The sequence below is a fragment of the Glycine max genome, chromosome 8 (assembly GCF_000004515.6).
Source record: "Glycine max cultivar Williams 82 chromosome 8, Glycine_max_v4.0, whole genome shotgun sequence".
Lineage (NCBI taxonomy): Eukaryota > Viridiplantae > Streptophyta > Magnoliopsida > Fabales > Fabaceae > Glycine > Glycine max.
This window is the reverse complement of record NC_038244.2, coordinates 5,295,134-5,313,057: the sequence shown is the minus strand read 5'-3', so window position 1 is coordinate 5,313,057 and position 17,924 is coordinate 5,295,134. Positions and strand designations below refer to the sequence as shown.

General features: G+C 35.9%; 1 protein-coding gene across 1 annotated transcript; it reads right to left on the bottom strand.

Moving 5' to 3' along the window:
* Nucleotides 1–4: 4 nt before the first annotated feature.
* LOC100817414 (5-oxoprolinase) lies at nt 5–4,540 on the bottom strand. Its single transcript, XM_003530973.4, has 2 exons — nt 4,420–4,540; nt 5–3,988 (listed from the first exon to the last, which is right to left on the bottom strand). Exon 2 carries the CDS (start codon nt 3,962–3,964, stop codon nt 167–169), a length of 3,798 nt encoding a protein of 1,265 aa, XP_003531021.1. The 5' UTR covers nt 3,965–3,988; nt 4,420–4,540; the 3' UTR covers nt 5–166.
* Nucleotides 4,541–17,924: the final 13,384 nt, after the last annotated feature.

The following is a 17,924-nucleotide window of genomic DNA, read 5'->3' as shown; positions in this document are numbered from 1 at the left end:
GATATTAAGATGGAGATCTAATTATTTAAATTTTATTGATGTGCATGCAAGAGTGGATATATCGCATATGAATCCATAATAGCAACACAACTTTTGACGCCACGTAACCAGAACATCAAACATGAAGCTGCTCCCTACAATTTTCTCTCCCAAAAGAAAACAAACTTCACAATGGAGAACCCCATCCGCCACCGCCAGGAGTCAAAATCTGAAGAATTTCCCCTGGAAGCACTTCGACTGTATTCTTACCACCGAGATAAATCTTTCGTTTATCTTTCTTTACAAGGTAGTTAGCTCCACGAGCACCATCTTTTCCTCCCTTGAGCCCTCTTGGTGCATGGACACGCCTCTCAGAAAGAATGCTAACAATTACTGGGCGCCTAAACTCTATTTCTCGGAGAAGACCATCACCACCTTTGTGAAATCCATCTCCTCCACTGTTTTCTCTAAGTCCAAACTTGTGCAGAATCACTGGATATCTTTGCTCAAATATCTCAGGATCAGTCATTCTTGTATTTGTCATGTGGCACTGTACCCCACTGGTTCCATCCCAGGTAGGACCAGCCCCACTTCCACCTCCAATGGTTTCATAATAACCAAAAGTATCATCCCCAAATGTAAAATTATTCATACATCCCTGGGAACAAGCACAGGCCTGAAATGCAGTGAATATAACATCAGTTATCCTCTGAGATGTAAGGACATTACCTCCTACTACAGCAGCAGTATCACTTGGAGAGAGAAATGAGCCTTCTGGAATAAGAATCTTCACTGGAGCCAAACAGCCTTGATTGAGAGGAATATCAACGTTCACTAAACAGCGGACACAGTATATGACAGCTGCAGCTGTTACAGCTTTGGGCGCATTCCAATTACCATAAACTTCAGAACTTGTCCCAGCAAAATCGAAAACTGCTTCTCCTTTATTAGAATCAATGCTCAGTTTCAAATGAATAATGGATCCATCATCCATGTAGTCCTCTTCTTCAATAGTCACGAGTTCATTTGACTTGGATGAAATTCTATGACCAACGGACTTCAGCATCTCTCTTACTGCCGCTTCTGCATTCACCTGTACATAATTCATGTAAGCCTGAACTGTTTCAAGACCATACTGCTCAATGAGCTCTAGAACTAGAGAAATTCCTCTTTGATTTGCTGCTACTTGCGCTCGCAGATCTGACAAGTTATCTTGAATCCTGCGAGTTCCTGCTATCTTATTTCCTCGACCATCAGAGCTTGGGAACTGCAGAAGTTTAATGATCCCCTCTTCTTGAAAGATACCTTTTTCAACAAGCTTAAATGCCTTAATGGCAGCTCCTTCCTCCAATATGGATTTTGAAAAAGGCGGCATGCTTCCAGGGGTAGTACCCCCGATCTCTGCATGATGCCCTCTATTTGCCACAAAAAAAACCAACTTCCCATTGAAGAAAACAGGTGTAATAACAGTTATATCAGGAAGATGGCTACCTCCAGCAGATGGATGATTAGTAACCAAAACATCTCCTTCATTTAAATTGTCACCCCAGTAATTGAGCTGCCACTGAACTGTACTAGACATAGCTCCTAGATGGACAGGAACATGAGGTGCATTTGCAACTAGGCCCCCACTAGGATCAAATAGAGCACAGGAAAAATCAAGCCGTTCTTTGATATTTGTTGAAATGGAAGTTCTTTGTAGTGTCCTTCCCATCTGCTCAGCTATACCCATAAATCTGTGATTGAAGATGGAGAGCTGTACAACATCTGCAACTTTATCTGATATTTTAACACTGGTTAAAGGGGACTCTATTTCAATCTTGATGTTTCCGTATTTGGTTATAATGGCTCTACAGTTGGGTTCTACAATCACAGTGCTATTGCCATTCATGATGATTGCTGGCCCAGACATCATATGACCATAGCCCAGCTTTTCAAGCTTATAGAGAGGTGTTTCCTGCCAACCATTCCCAAAGTAAACCTTATAGTAGCCTTCAACTATAGGACTGCCAGGGGCAGGTTCTATGGCCTGTGGCCTCAATATATTGGTGACTCCTATACCACGAACTCTAACATCACAGATAACAATATTCCTATTCTGGAGTTTAAAGCCGTATTCCTGTTGAAACAATCTCACAAACTCAGTAGCATAGTCACATAAATTTCCATCTTCAGCTACTTGTCTTTTGACCATGATGGCAGTGTCTGTACCTTCATATCTCAAGTTTAAATATGTCTCTGTTGAAATATTTTCCTCCTTAAATCCTTGAATTTGCAATTTCTGCTTTACCTGTCTAAGTAAAACAGCTTCTCGTTGTGAGACCTCAACAATAGATTCAACTCCATACACTGCAGAATAAGGTTCCTGTGCCTCTTCCACAACATTTGCCAACCCCATTCCATATGCACTTAAGATCCCACAAAATCTGTGAATGAGCACTTCTTTCATACCTAACGACCTAGCTATAGCACAAGCATGCTGAGGTCCAGCACCACCAAAGCAAGCAAGTGAATGGTTCTTTGTCTCATGGCCCTTCATTTCAGTCAACTGTCTTATAGGACGACACATTGTCTCATTAGCAACATCCACAAAGCCAAGTGCAATCTCTTCCACTGTCATGTCTTTTGAAGATGGATCCTGATTCCTTCGGTGAGTATTTATTTGCCTGGCAAGCTTCTCAAATTCTCCTCTAGTTGACTTGAAATCAAGAGGCTGATCTTCATTTGGACCAAATATAGAAGGGAAATAATCAGGAATAACATATCCCAGAACTAGGTTAGCATCAGTAATTGCCAACTCTCCACCTTTTCGGTAACATACGGGACCAGGGTGTGCTCCAACTGATTCTGGTCCAGCTTGAAAAGTACCAAATTGGAACTTCAACTTTGAACCACCACCAGCAGCTACAGTGTTTATGTCAAGCTGAGGTGCTTGAATTATGGCACCGGCAATCTGGGTTTCCAGCACTTGCTCATAACTACCTGCATACCGACTCACATCTGTAGATGTTCCCCCCATATCAAACCCAATTAGTGGCTTATCTGTTTCAAGCCCAAAAAGAGTTTGTGAGTAACCAACAACTCCACCAGCAGGACCAGATAAAATTGCTTTGTGCCCTGAGAAGGTACTCTCAGGTGCAAGTCCTCCATCTGATTGCATAAACAAAACATTCAACTTTCCAATTCCCTCATCAAATTTGGAGATGAATCCTGATAGGTATTCTTTAATAACTGGGGTCAGATAAGCATCTACACCAGCTGTTAGACCACGAGGAACAGCACGGACCATGGGACTCAAAGCAGATGATATGGAAACATGTCTGAATCCCAGACTCAAAGCTAACTTCTTGACCTGTTGTTCATGTTGTGGATAAGTGTATGAGTGCATCAAAACAACAGCCAAACAACTAATTCCTTTGTCCAATAAGTTTTTCAGTACTGGCTTCAGTGCTTCTTCATTAAGAGGCTTCACAATCCTGACAAGCTCCCCTGAAATTCCCTTAACCACAGATGAAGAACCACCCTGCTTTTCTTCTTCTTCCTCAGACTGAACAAGTTGAACTCTCTCTTCAACCTCCACAACTTCTTCATAGAGATTTGATGGCTTCAACACAGTAAGGTCAAATATGCTGGGGCGAGCCTGGTTCCCTATCTGGAGTAAATCACGAAAGCCTCGAGTCACACACACTGCAATCCTTTCTCCCTTGCGCTCTAAAAGTGCATTCGTTGCCACAGTTGTACCCATCCTTATCCACTCAATCTTCTCAGTGGGTATCTTTGAGTTGCGTGGAATTTTCTCACCAGTGAATTCTTCAAGAATCCTCCGTATCCCTTCCACCGGTGCATCATCATAGTTCAAAGGGTCAACCGACAGAAGCTTCAAAACTTGCCCATCAGTCTGACCAGGGATTTCTGCATACACATCAGTAAACGTGCCCCCTCTATCAATACAAAACCTCAACTTCCCTTCAGTAACGCTCCCCATCCTCTTAGAACACAATCAGAAGCCCTGCAAATTCGCATGCATTGCAATCCAATTATCACATTAAGAAGATAAAATAGGTTATGCACAGTTTTACACTCTGTCATCCAATCATAAAGCACCATGTATTGTAAGCTTCTTGATTTTTACAGTAACCACCTTAAAAATCATAATAGCGGTGATTTCTGATTGGTTGACACATAATCTCTCTGTAAAGGTTTGAATAATCAGATTACAGATATTCTGAAGTACAATAGAACCAAAGTTATGTTTCATTTTCACTTTCTTTTGAATCTGCAGGAACAAGTTGCGTAGATCCAAGGCGCTATTATTTTTATATTTTGTCAACAAAAAAAGAACAATAGTGCGTCTTCATTCATTGAAAGTTGCAGAATAAAAAGAAATGAATAGGAAGAAAAGCGGAAGTTAGAAAGTAGAAACGAAGGTATGAATCTTACTGATATACGAATGCTGAAGAAAGAAATTTTACGCTGCGTTCGTTTGCGATGTTGCTGGTAATGCTTCAGAGCTTACAGGGAGGAGAGAGTTGTCGTTCGTGACTTCCCTTCTTTTACTTTATAAAATAGATTTAATTATTCATTTATTACTTATTTTTTATTTTTAAATTTATTTATTATAGTCAGTGGAATTTTAATTAATAAAAATGAATCTTTAATCCCTAAATTTTACTTTATAATTCTAAAAAATTTCCATTGTTAACATTATTTATTTTTATTCATTAAATTTTTTTAAAGCGTCTTTTTAAAATTAAAATATAAATTTTATCTATTAATAAATAAAATAAATAAATATAGAAATAATAAAAATTAAATAAATAATTAAAATTATAAAATAATATAATCTAAAATTTATAATCTTATATAACAAGATGGAACCTAAAACCTGCAATGGTGCGAAGGTTTTTATAAAGAATTGCACCATTGCAGGTTCTTATATAAGTAATCGGCAACAAGCATTTCGACAATGCTTCTTTTTCTTTCTCTTTGCGTTTTGACTCCGGATCAAAATTTAGGTTTAGGGTCGGGTATGGTTACTTTCTCTTCTTTCTCCTTCGTTGATCCTTTTGATGCCGTGACCATCACTGCTTCTTCATCGTTTTCTTGTTCTGAAACTGTCAAAGTTTCTTGGGTGGAAGAAACTTTTGAGCTTTCGTTGTTTTCTCTCTCTTGAAGACGAACCTTTTATTCTTTGGTTTTAAGCGTTCATGTCCATCTCCTTCGTTATGAAATTGTGTGAGGACTAGTTATAATTAAACCTCATCCATTCTTACCAAGGTTTTGTTCTGCTGTGTGTTCTCCTCTCTCTCTTTCCTTTTTTCTTTTACCTTTGTCTTCCTTTGTCCTCTTTGCTCTCTTTTCCTCTCTTTCATTTTTCCTCAATCTTCTTTTTTCTCGGTTACAAGAATGGATGAGGTTCAATAGCAAATACGGGTGCAGTGCGGATTTCGTTTGACGACAAATGATGGTCTTTTTTTGTGTTCACTGATTCCTGGTTATGAGTTATGTTTTATTTTTTGCGTTTATTTTTTTGTTTCAGTTGACTTCTGTAAATAACAGAAATACCTTAGACTAAGAGAGTTCTTTTTCTTCTTTCCCATTTCTTTTCTTTCTTATCTACCAATTCTTTTTCTTCTTTCCCATTTCTTTTCTTTCTTAGCTACCAATTCTTTTTCTTCTTTCCCATTTCTTTTCTTTCTGAATTTATAAAAATTATTCTCTGAATCTTACCTTGGAGAAGTTTAATCAGCAACGTCCATGATATATATAAAGATTTTTTCTTAGCTTTAAGTTGATTGCCATCTTTTGTTTCAAGTGGCTCTAAAATTTATCATTGAACTAATAAAGGTTATAACTAAAGCCATCTTTATGATTGTTTTTTAGTGGTTGTTTTCTTTATTGTTTTAACCGTGTCTTTTATATATCAATAATAATAATTAGTCTTCAATTCCTTTAATTATTTAGCCGTGCAAATCTGTGCAAATCTGTTATTTCCAATTTTGATTTGTTGAGAATTATTAGGAGATTGGTAGCTTGATTCACTATATATTAGGGTTGTTCACTTGTATATATATCACTGTAAACTAATATCAAATTTATGAATAAAAGTTACAAACTTATTCCTCTATATGGTATCAGCCTAAACGATCCACCCATTCGCTATTTCTTCAATTCAGGACGTCGTTCTCCACCCTTGCCTCCCATGGCCGACAACAACTCCTTCATTCCCAACCCCCATGAGCCATCCAAACCCCTTGCTTGCATCACTTTCACCAATGTCACCAAACTTCTTCCCAACAATTATCCTAATTGGAAACAACAAGTTGAAGCTCTCCTTGATGGCTATGATCTCCTCCAATATCCAGATGGATCTTTTCCTGCGCCGTCAGAAACGATCCTCACCGCTCCAACATCTTCGACGCCGACTCCGTCGGAAACGACCCCCACCACTGCATCACTTCCGGTAACAACTCAGAATCCTGCTTACCAAACCTGGCGTCGACAAGACCGTCTTATATATGGTGCTCTCCTCACCACTCTCTCTAATGAAGTGGCCTCCCTGGTGTCTCAAACCAATACCTCGCATGATCTCTGGATCCTTCTCAAAAACACCTATGCCAAAGCATCTCGCAGCCATCTCAAGCAGTTAAAGGAACGTCTCCGTACGGCTTCCAAAGGTACCCAATCCATCACTACCTATATGCATCACCTAAAGCAAACTGCAGATCTCCTTGCATCACTTGGCTCTCCTGTTTCTGTTGAAGACATGACTGATTATGTCTTACACGGTCTCGACGACGGCTATAGAGCAATCATTGATGCCATCAATGCAAGGGACACCCCAATCAATTTTGATGACCTCCATGAACGGCTTCTGATTCAGGAACTTTCAATTGGTGCTGCCCAAAGACAAACTCCTGCCCCGCTGACAGCCTTGAATGCTCAGGCTCGACCCAATTCCAATGACAAATCTCGGCATGGACAAAACCCTGCACAATCAACTCAACGCACTGGCACTCGCAAACCTTTTCTCGACCGCTGTCAGTGGTGCAACATCAAAGGTCATGTTCTCTCTCAGTGCAAAACCTTCCAGCAGTAGCATCCTAGTGTCCCACCGCCACCTTGTAACTCTCCGGCTCACACTGGACAGGTTCAGGTCAATACTGCAACTGTCGGCCCATCGCAACATGATTTTCTGTTTGACAGTGGAGTGACACATCACGTAACCAATGATCTCGATAATCTGGCGCTTCATCATCCGTACACTGGTCCTGACTCACTGTTTATGGGTAATGGTTCAGGTTTAAACATCACTCATTCTGGAACACTTTTACTTAATGATTTATCCTTGTCTAATGCTTTGTGTGTTCCTTCCATTAAACAAAAAATAATCTCTGTCTCTAAACTTACCCAACAAACTAACTCTGCTGTTGTTTTCCTGCCAAACTCCTTTTATGTGAAGGACTTGCAGACGGGTCACACAACCCATAAAGGCTCATGTGTGGATGGACTCTATCTCTGGCCCGCCACCTCACCCTCCGTCCACACGGTTCGAACAGAATCCTCTGCATCATGGCATCATAGGCTTGGTCACCCTTCATCTTCTATTTTCAAATTTGTTCAGAAACATTTTTCCTTAGGCTCAAATAAATTTCCGCAATCCGATTGTAACTCGTGTCAAATTAGCAAAAGTCATAAACTTCCATTCCATGAATCCACTCTTAAATCTTGTTATCCATTAGAAATAATTTTCTCTGATGTCTGGACTTCTCCTATTTTATCAACTGATGGTCTTCGCTATTATTGCATGTTTGTTGAGTATTTTACTCGCTATATTTGGCTATATCCAATGAAACGAAAATCTGATGTGCAAACTATATTTCCCAAATTTAAATCGCTAGTTGAAAATTTCTATCATCACAAAATAAAAATTCTTTACACAGATAATGGTGGCGAATATATTGGTCTTCGCCCTTTTTTACTAAATCATGGTATAAGTCATCATACAACGCCACCTCATACACCTGAACATAATGGAATTTCAGAACGCCGGAATCGTCACATTGTTGAAACCGGTCTCTCTCTTCTCCATCACTCGGGCTTGCCCCTCACCTATTGGCCTCACGCCATGACCACCGCCGCTTATCTCATAAATCGCCTCCCAACTCCAATTCTTGGGTACCAATCACCCTATTCTAAATTGCTCAACATTAGTCCGGATTATCATAAGTTAAAGTGATTTGGATGTTTGTGTTTTCCCTGGATTAAACCATATGCTAACCATAAACTTGCACCAAAGTCTGCTATGTGTGTTTTTGTAGGTTACTCGGCTGATCAACATGCATATTTGTGTCTCGATCCCACAACAGGAAGGATCTATACCTCTCGGCATGTGAAGTTCGTTGAATCTGAATTCCCGTTCAACTCCCTAGTAACTCACGCTAGTCCAAGTCTGGAGCAACAAACAGGCCCACTTCAACTCTCCATCTTACAACCCATGAACCCACCGGAAGATTCATCTCCTGCCCCTTCCTCCCCATCCATCACCAACTCCCCATATATGGCTCAGTCCTCCACCGAACCCACAAACCCCACTCAATCTCCTCCTCCAACCTCACAATCATCCCTGCAACTCTCTGCTCCACCACCTCAAACCATTGTCAACCCAAATGGAGGTGGGATCATCACTCGGTCTAAAAACAACATTCTCAAACCCATCCAAAAGCTTAATCTCCATGTCCAAGCCTCCTCTCCCATTGAACCCAACACCATCACCCAGGCCCTTCGCGACCCTGATTGGCGCTCAGTCATGCAAGCCGAATTTGATGCCTTACACCACAACAACACTTGGGATCTTGTCAATCGGTCCTCTGATCAAAATTTGGTTGGCTGTAAATGGGTATTTCGAATCAAACGAAATCCAGACGGATCAATTGATCGTTACAAGGCTCGGTTAGTCACCAAAGGGTTTCACCAACGCTCTGGTTGGGACTATACAGAAACTTTTAGCCCCGTTGTTAAACCGGTGACCATTCGCATTGTCCTAACTCTTGCAGTTCGTCAAGGGTGGCCCATACGTCAGCTTGATGTCAACAATGCATTTCTTCAAGGGACACTTAAGGAGGAAGTCTTCATGATACAACCACCTGGTTTTGTCAACAAAAACTTTCCTGATCATGTTTGTCGCCTCAAAAAGGCACTCTATGGGCTGAAGCAAGCACCCCGCGCCTGGTATACGGAGCTTTGAGTATTCCTGCTCTCCCTTGGTTTTGTCAATTCCACTGCAGATGCATCTCTTTTCATCTACCAAAAACTAGAGGTTACACTTTACTTATTAGTATATGTTGATGATATAATTATCACTGGAAATTCATCTGCAGAGCTGTCCAAACTCATTGCCACACTTGCTGCTCGGTTTTTGTTAAAAGATCTTGGATGTCTCAGTTATTTCTTGGGTGTCGAAGTAATTCCTTCCGCTGCAGGAATGTTTCTTTCACAAAGGAAATATATCATTGATCTGCTACATAAATCAGGCATGACAAATACAAAACCAGCATCCACTCCTTTGTCAGCGAGTGTTCAATTACTTAAGGATTCTGGTGATCTCCTACCCTCTCCAAATGAGTACCGCACACTGGTTGGAAGCCTTCAATACTTGAGTCTTACACGTCCAGACATCGCCTTCAGAACTAACAAACTCGCACAGTTCATGCAAAATCCAAGAACGGCGCATTGGTCTGCACTCAAACGAGTGCTCCGATATTTGGCGGGCTCTTGTGACAAAGACGTCTTTATCTCAGCGACTGCTCCTTTGACCTTTCATGCCTACTCGGATGCTGATTGGGCTGGTGACAAGGATGATTATGTTTCAACCACTGGTTACTTGTTGTATCTCGGTAACACTCCCATCTCCTGGAGCTCCCGCAAACAACGTTCTGTTGCATGATCATCAATTGAAGCAGAATACAAAGCCTTGGCTGACACGGCTAGTGAACTATTATGGGTTCTTTCCTTGTTCACAGAACTTGGTCACATGCCCACTGTCAATCCAATCATATACTGTGACAATCTTGGTGCCACAAATCTCAGTGCTAATCTTGTCTTCCACTCTCGGATGAAACATATAGCCTTAGCCTACCACTTTGTCCGAGAACATGTTCAACATGGCAAGTTTCGAGTGTCTTTTGTGTCTACCGATGATCAACTTGCTGATATTCTAACAAAGCCTCTGCTTCGCCCTCGGTTCGAATCGCTACTGTCCAAGTTGCATCTCTCATCCAGATTATACAACTTGCGGGAGGATATCAATAATAATAATTAGTCTTCAGTTCCTTTAATTATTTAGCCGTGCAAATCTGTGCAAATCTGTTATTTCCAATTCTAATTTGTTGAGAATTATTAGGAGATTGGTAGCTTGATTCACTACATATTAGGACTGTTCACTTGTATATATATCACTGTAAACTAATATCAAATTTATGAATAAAAGTTACAAACTTATTCCTCTATATTATATTGCTCTTTACTAATGTATTTTTTACGTAGGATTCTTATCACACAAGGAGTGAGTTGACACCTACTTTTTTATGCATTGGTAGATAAAATGTGACAAAAAAGGAAATATGAGATTAGAGTAAATCTAGATAAGCAGGTACACGGTCTCGTTTTTTAGTGATTATCTAGGAAGTGAGTTTCTTTTGTCTTTGGCCAACAACAAAGATGCTTTATATAATTTGATTAATTGGTTGATTGGGATAGTACAAGAATTATAATGCGTAATTGGGACCATTTTGATGCCTTAGATTAAATGATCTAATCTTATATAGTCTTTCTGTGTACTACAAAGACAAAGGTGTTCATATGAATATTATGCCTACAAATCTATGATAGGTAGTTATTTAAATATTTGGACTCTAAACTTATGTTATGCTGTAAAATAGTATGAACCATAGATACGGTTCTGCTCATCAATCCTTAATTTTGCAGAAGTTCATTTTATAGAATTATAGTTTCATAAAATTCTATTTGAACTTCAGAATTTCGGAACTAATTAAATAGTTCTTCACATATATACGAATCTCCTTATGCTTTATTAAGAATGAGTGACTGTGTATTTGTGTGTATGCTTATCCAGGGACGGGACCCAATTCATCGACTTGGGACATATGCTCGCATTCATTTTAATTGTTTTGACTCAGGAAAGCTAAAATTGGTTTTCGGTATGTTGTTGCTGCAAGAGTAAATTCATTTCAATAGCCATTTTTTTAGGCAAACACAACTCAAGGTGTATGAAAAAGAAATGTCCTTGACCAAGTCCTCATCCGCGACAAGCGCTTGTCCAACTTTCAGAGCAATGTAGTGACTCTGCGAAAGTGAATGAGAGGTTTCTCTGAGGCGGTGAAAGAGATTCAGACTTGAATTTTTCTGGGTCATGGCCAAAATTCCTTTTTTTCTTAATTTTTTTATAAACTTTATTTGATGGGTAGTGTTTCTTCCAATCTCACTAGGGTGCAAACCCATTCTTCTTGCTAGCAGGTCCTAATGTGATTGAATCAGAAGACCACATTCAGCGGATGGCTAAGAACATCAAGACTATTGCATCTGAGTATGTAATTATTTGTATTTATGATTATTTTTTTATTAATGGGAAAATAAATGTGATTTGATTGAAATCCATTAGAAAAAGCTAGTAGGAAGAACAAGTGTATATTTGATAGCTAACATGATCTTGAGTGTATATGTGTCTTTCAGAGTTGGAATGTTGTTGGTTTTCAAGTCAAGCTTTGACAAAGCTAAACGTACATCATGAAAAAGAAATGTCCTTGACCAAGCCCTCGTCCGCGCCAAGCGCTAGGCCAACTTTCAGAGCAATGTAGCGACTCTGCGAATGTGAAGTCAGGGAGATGTTTCTCTGAGGCAGTGAAAGAGATTCAGACTTGAATTTTTCTTGGTCATGGCCAAAATTCCTTTTTTTCTTAATTTTTTAAGAAACTTTCTTTGATGGGTAGTGTTTCTTTCAATCTCACTAGGGTGCAAACCCCCGTTCTTCTTGCTAGCAGGTCCTAATGTGATTGAATCAGAAGAGCACATTCAGCGGATGGCTAAGAACATCAAGACTATTGCATCAGTATGTAATTATTTGTATTTATGATTATTTTTTTTATTAATGGGAAAATAAATGTGATTTGATGGAAATCCATTAGAAAAAGCTAGTAGGAAGAACAAGTGTATATTTGATAGCTAACATGATCTTGAGTGTATATGTGTCTTTCAGAGTTAGAATGCTGTTGGTTTTCAAGTCAAGCTTTGACAAAGCTAAACGTATATCATGAAAAAGAAATGTCCTTGACCAAGCCCTCGTCCGCGACAAGCGCTAGGCCAACTTTCAGAGCAATGTAGCGACTCTGCGAAAGTGAAGTCAGGGAGAGGTTTCTCTGAGGCAGTAAAAGAGATTCATACTTGAATTTTTCTGGATCATGGCAAAATTCCTTTTTTTCTTAATTTTTTTATAATCTTTCTTTGATGGGTAGTGTTTCTTTCAATCTCACTAGGGTGCAAACCCGTTCTTCTTGCTAGCAGGTCCTAATGTGATTGAATTAGAAGAGCACATTCTGCGGATGGCTAAGAATATCAAGACTATTGCATCTGAGTATGTAATTATTTGTATTTCTGATTATTTTTATTAATGGGAAAATAATTGTGATTTGATGGAAATCCATTAGAAAAAGCTAGTAGGAAGAACAAGTGTATATTTGATAGCTAACATGATCTCGAGTGTATATGTGTCTTTCAGGGTTGGAATGCTGTTGGTTTTCAAGTCAAGCTTTGACAAAGCTAAACGTACATCATGAAAATCATTTGGTGGCCTGGGGATTGTTGAGGGATTGAAGGTTCATATTTCTGCTACTTTGTTGCAATAATATCTCCTTGTGATTAGTATCTTGAGGATTCTAGGTGTTGTAATTGTTCAATAACATGAGACTACATTAGCTATGTTAAATTTTCATGACTTCAGTTAAATATGAGTAATATAAAGTTGTCTTATCCTAACTAACCGCCAAAGGTAGCTCGACATGTATGATAGTCATTTATTATGATTATTTTATAATGTAAAGTTTGCATTTGATGGGTGTATCAAATGAAAAATCACCGTTATTGTTTTCTTATAACTCTTAATAGTGTTTTTTTTAGGAGTAGAAATTGAATAGCTTCTTGTATCCTAACATAATTCCTATGTTGTGAGGCTCCCTATGTTGTGAGCCTCTTAGGCAACTTCTTATGTGTTTACTAATGGGCAGTTTTGGATAGTCTTTTTAATATTACGATGAGTTACGGAAATATGATAGAAAGAAAAGAAAATAGGAAGAGGAATTGTAGTGAATAATTTATCCCTCGTTTCATGAAAGGGAAAGGAATAAAATCTTCCCTTCCTTTGTTTGGTTTAATTTCGTGGGAGAAAAAGAATGAATATGTATGATGAGGGGTAAGAGAAATATAGGATAATTAAACAGTACACAAAATTTTATAGAATTTAATTTTAGTACAGTGCAAGTATAAATTTTTTATATAACTATGTTAAATATATTTTAAAATATTTATTACCAATAATTAATAATCTTACTATGCGTAACAATATATAATTAGATAGTGTAAAAAAAATATTATGAATATATTTTAATTAGATTCAAAATATTATCCAATTTTTTTATCTGCATGATGTACACCAAATCAGAAATAAGTGCAATTAATTTTTCTTCTTTGATGTGAAACACTTTTAATAATAACATCATTAATTCTCAGTATCTACGTAATGGCAATAGCACAACCTCCAATAGGTTAACAAACATTTGGAATCTAAGGTTTTCCATAAAATAATTAATTATACCAATATGTATAGTAGGAGGATACTATCAAATTGGAATAGTTTGTGTGATATGACTTTTTTTTTTAATGTACATTTTCAACCTTTTATGCTCCCGGAAAGAGGTATATGCACCCAGACTTGTGAAGGTTCTGCTAATAACCATATTTGGCAGCAAGATGCACAAGTTAATCAACTTGAATCTGAAACAACAGGGTATGATTATGTTATTTGTTGTATGGGTGTATGCATATATAACTAGAGTATTTGATAATCAAATTAAGATTTTTTTTTTTTGTTGAATATAATCATTTAAGTTGGACTCACTTGAAACACAATTGCTCTAAGTATTATTTAATTAGTACTATATATTCACACTATCGTATTTATTGCTAAAATCCTGTCCATTACTATGATTATGTTATTTGCTCTACTTGATTTTTTGTTTTACTTGTGTTCTATATTGATGATGCTGGAAGCTGATGATGGATGCGATTTGGTGTAAATTTGTTTCCAGTTCAATTTTTTAATATTTTTTTACTTTTTAAAAAAATATATTTTAAGACAATTCTTAAAATGTAGACATTCTAAGAAGATTTTCTCATAAAATCGTCTTTGAATCTTCAATATTTTTTTAAAAAAGAAATATATTCTAAGATGGTTCTTAAAAAACTGTCTTGTATAATTTTTTTAAGATGATTTTTCAATAATTATCATAAAAAAATTTTCTACGACGTTGACTACAATGACAATCCAAAACTGTTATTAAAAGTGTCTTAAAACTAATGTAGAATCATCTCTTTATAGCAGTGAGAGGATATATGCTCATATATATTATAAATTATATTTATAATTTTTTTAAGTTATATCTATAATCTATAATTTTCTATGTTGTGTCCACATTTAAATTATATTTGACATATTATATTGTATAGTAAATTATGCAGCTAATGCACAAAAACCTTGATGTTATGGCCGAAATAACAGTCGTGAACCTTTTTTTTATAAATCTTAGTCAAACTTTTGTAAATATGTTTTCTATGGATTAAGACCCTCTATAGTTTTGAAAGAAACTGCATGACATCTCAGCCATATCTTTTCATATCTTTTTGTCTTTGCTAATGTGATACTTCTTGAATTAACCTTTTACATACTAAAAGTTGTTCTTAATCTTCGAAAGCTGGTGTGCAAAGCTTGAGAAGCTTATTTCATCGATTAACCTTTTCTTTTTTATTTCTTAAATGTGATTCTTATATTTATTTTACCAAATACTTTTTCCTCCATCTTTTCATTTTATTCTGTATGGCTCAAGCTGCGGTCACAATAACCGAATGCAATGAAATCATATATTTTGTTGGTTCAATTACTTATTTGATTTTTATAATTTTATGGTTCTTATCTTTTTTTTTCCTTATAATTTGAAAATGATTTTTGTAATTCTTATAGTTTACATTTTAATTCTTTTTTAGTTTTTATAGTTTTAAAAATGGTTTTTTAGTCTTTATAATTTGTATTTTAATTTTCTTTTAATCCCTATAGTTTAAAAGTGATCTTTTTAGTTGGTATACTTTATATTTTAATTCTATTTTAGTTCTTATTATCAAAATATGAGTAATATTATAAATTATAATTAATTTTAAAAATATCAATTAAATAATTTGTAACTAATTTATTGTAAGTTAATTTGTAATAAAAAATAATTTATAATTTATAACTAATTTGTAGTCAATTATTTTTATATATTTTTTTTTGTAATAAGAACTAAAAAGTAATTAAAATATAAATTATAGGAACTAAAAATATCATTTTCAAATTATAGAGACTAAAAGAGAATTAAAATAAAAACTATAAGAACTAAAAAAAAATACTTTTAAACTACAGGCACTAAAAGAGAATTAAAATATAAACTATATAAACTAAAAAAATATCAAACTAAAAAGGTTCATACAATTATAAATGACTCATTTAACCTATTTTCTTTTATTGTATTTTTCTCTTAAGGGGCCTCTTATTGGAGTGGATAAGAATTTAACTTGGTTTGTTAAGCTTGCATTTGGTGTTATTTTTTGTTTGTTTTTCTTCATTTCCATCTTCTCAATTTTTTTTTTAAAAAGATTGTTCTTTATTATCGTTCTTGAAAATAACATGATAAAAAGTTTACTGTTAAATAATTTCATGTGTTATTAAAGATTTATTTAATGAATATAATAAAAAGTTAAACTTATTTGAGTAAAATTTGATTCTAATCATTATTTTTAAATCTATAATTACCATTCTTTTCAAGAAAAAACAATCCTTTATAACCCTTTACACACTTGATAGTGAAGAAATAAAAAAAAATAAAAATTAGAGTGAACAATGCATTCGGTCTATTTTGAAATGCGTCAACTATCTCACTATTGTCATCTTAGTTTTTTTTTTTTTCTTAAGAAATCGTTATTTTTTTTAAACTGTCAATTTTTTTTAATTTTAAATTTCAAAGTACTCCGATCTTTTATCGGCTTTTTTTATACTGTCCAATTTTTTATTTTTATTTTAATAAACTAACAATTAACCATAAATCAAATTTTTAAAACACCTGTTGTCAAATTCATATTTGTTAATAACTGTATTGGATAAAATAATTTTTTTAACTCCTTTAAGCATCAACATTCTAAACCAACTATGGTTATTTAAAAAAAATATATCTTTTTAAAGAAATATAAGAATTATTTTTATGACCCTTTATGCTCAAATTTGAAAACTTGGGTTTGTTCATGATCTTTTTGTCTGCTATTCCTTGATTCCAACCTTTGCGAATTCTGGTTTATGGAAAATGCAGCTCAAGTGTTTGATCTAAGTCCCCTCAAGGATATTGTTGTTTGGACTGCACTAATCAATGAGAATGTTAAAAACAAGACTCCTGTTGAATACTAACAACGGCGCAAGCTTCGCCGGCGCCGACGCCACCGGAAGATGGTGAAAGAACACGGATGAGAGACAGGGGAGAGAGGGGAAGAAAGGAAAACAAAAATTGCTGCCGAGGGTACACGATGTATAAACCACTTGTATAACTGGTTCAAGAAAGTCAACGGTGGAAGACGTGCTTGCCGTAAAAGATGTGACAGGTGACGATGGTGGTGGCCGGAAAACCATACACCATAACAATATAGACATTAAATCAATCAAAATATTACTATTAATGGTTCATAATGGACCACCTTAATAGGTGACCCACTGAAGCAATGTCCTAAAAATAATGTTACTATTCACTTCAGATTTTATCTTATGGTTCTCCTAATTTTAATAAGTCAATTTCGTAATCATAGAATGTTAAAATTAAATCTATTTTAATAAAATAAATAATAGAAATGTAACAAAATTTAATTATACAAATTGATAAACGAAAGTTTTCTATAAAAAATGTTTAAAATATTTTTTAATTTTTTTTATGTAAACTAGTATTTTTGTATGTGTATTTTAAAAAATAAACGTGTAGTCCAATCTGAAACAAAATAGTGGCCGTGCATCCTCTCTCTTTTTGTACTCCAAACTGTTTTTTTATCAAATGTTAGATTAGGACGTGCAGCAGTGCAGGGTCCATATATAAGATTTTCCAAGTGATAATATAGGAGCTCATTAGTTGATGAAACATCATGAACTGGCCTTGCAAAGAACTCAAACCAACAAATTTTACAGATATTTGGAGGAGAAAGTACTAGGTGATTTGGAGATTAACATGGTTTTGATTAATTTCCACATAATACATAAGTGAGTATTATTTTTTTTATCCTAAATTGAAAAACTTGAATAATTGTCATATAAAAATTGGTTGAGGCTACAAACATGTGGTGGTGATTCAAAATTACCTAACAATTTCTCCTTTTTCATGTACTTAGACATCCATTCCCAAATAACAACTTTTTTTTTCAGAGTCCCCTCCTTGGTATGTTTTAACTTTTAACACAGGTTGACCCTGAGAGTTCCTCAGCAAGAAAGCAATTGAAAACCGAAAATACACACACATCATGTGGGCTTGAGCTGTGGAAGCCACTGTAACCTGAGGTGTCTAATTCTACATATAATACTATTAGTGAGAGTAAGA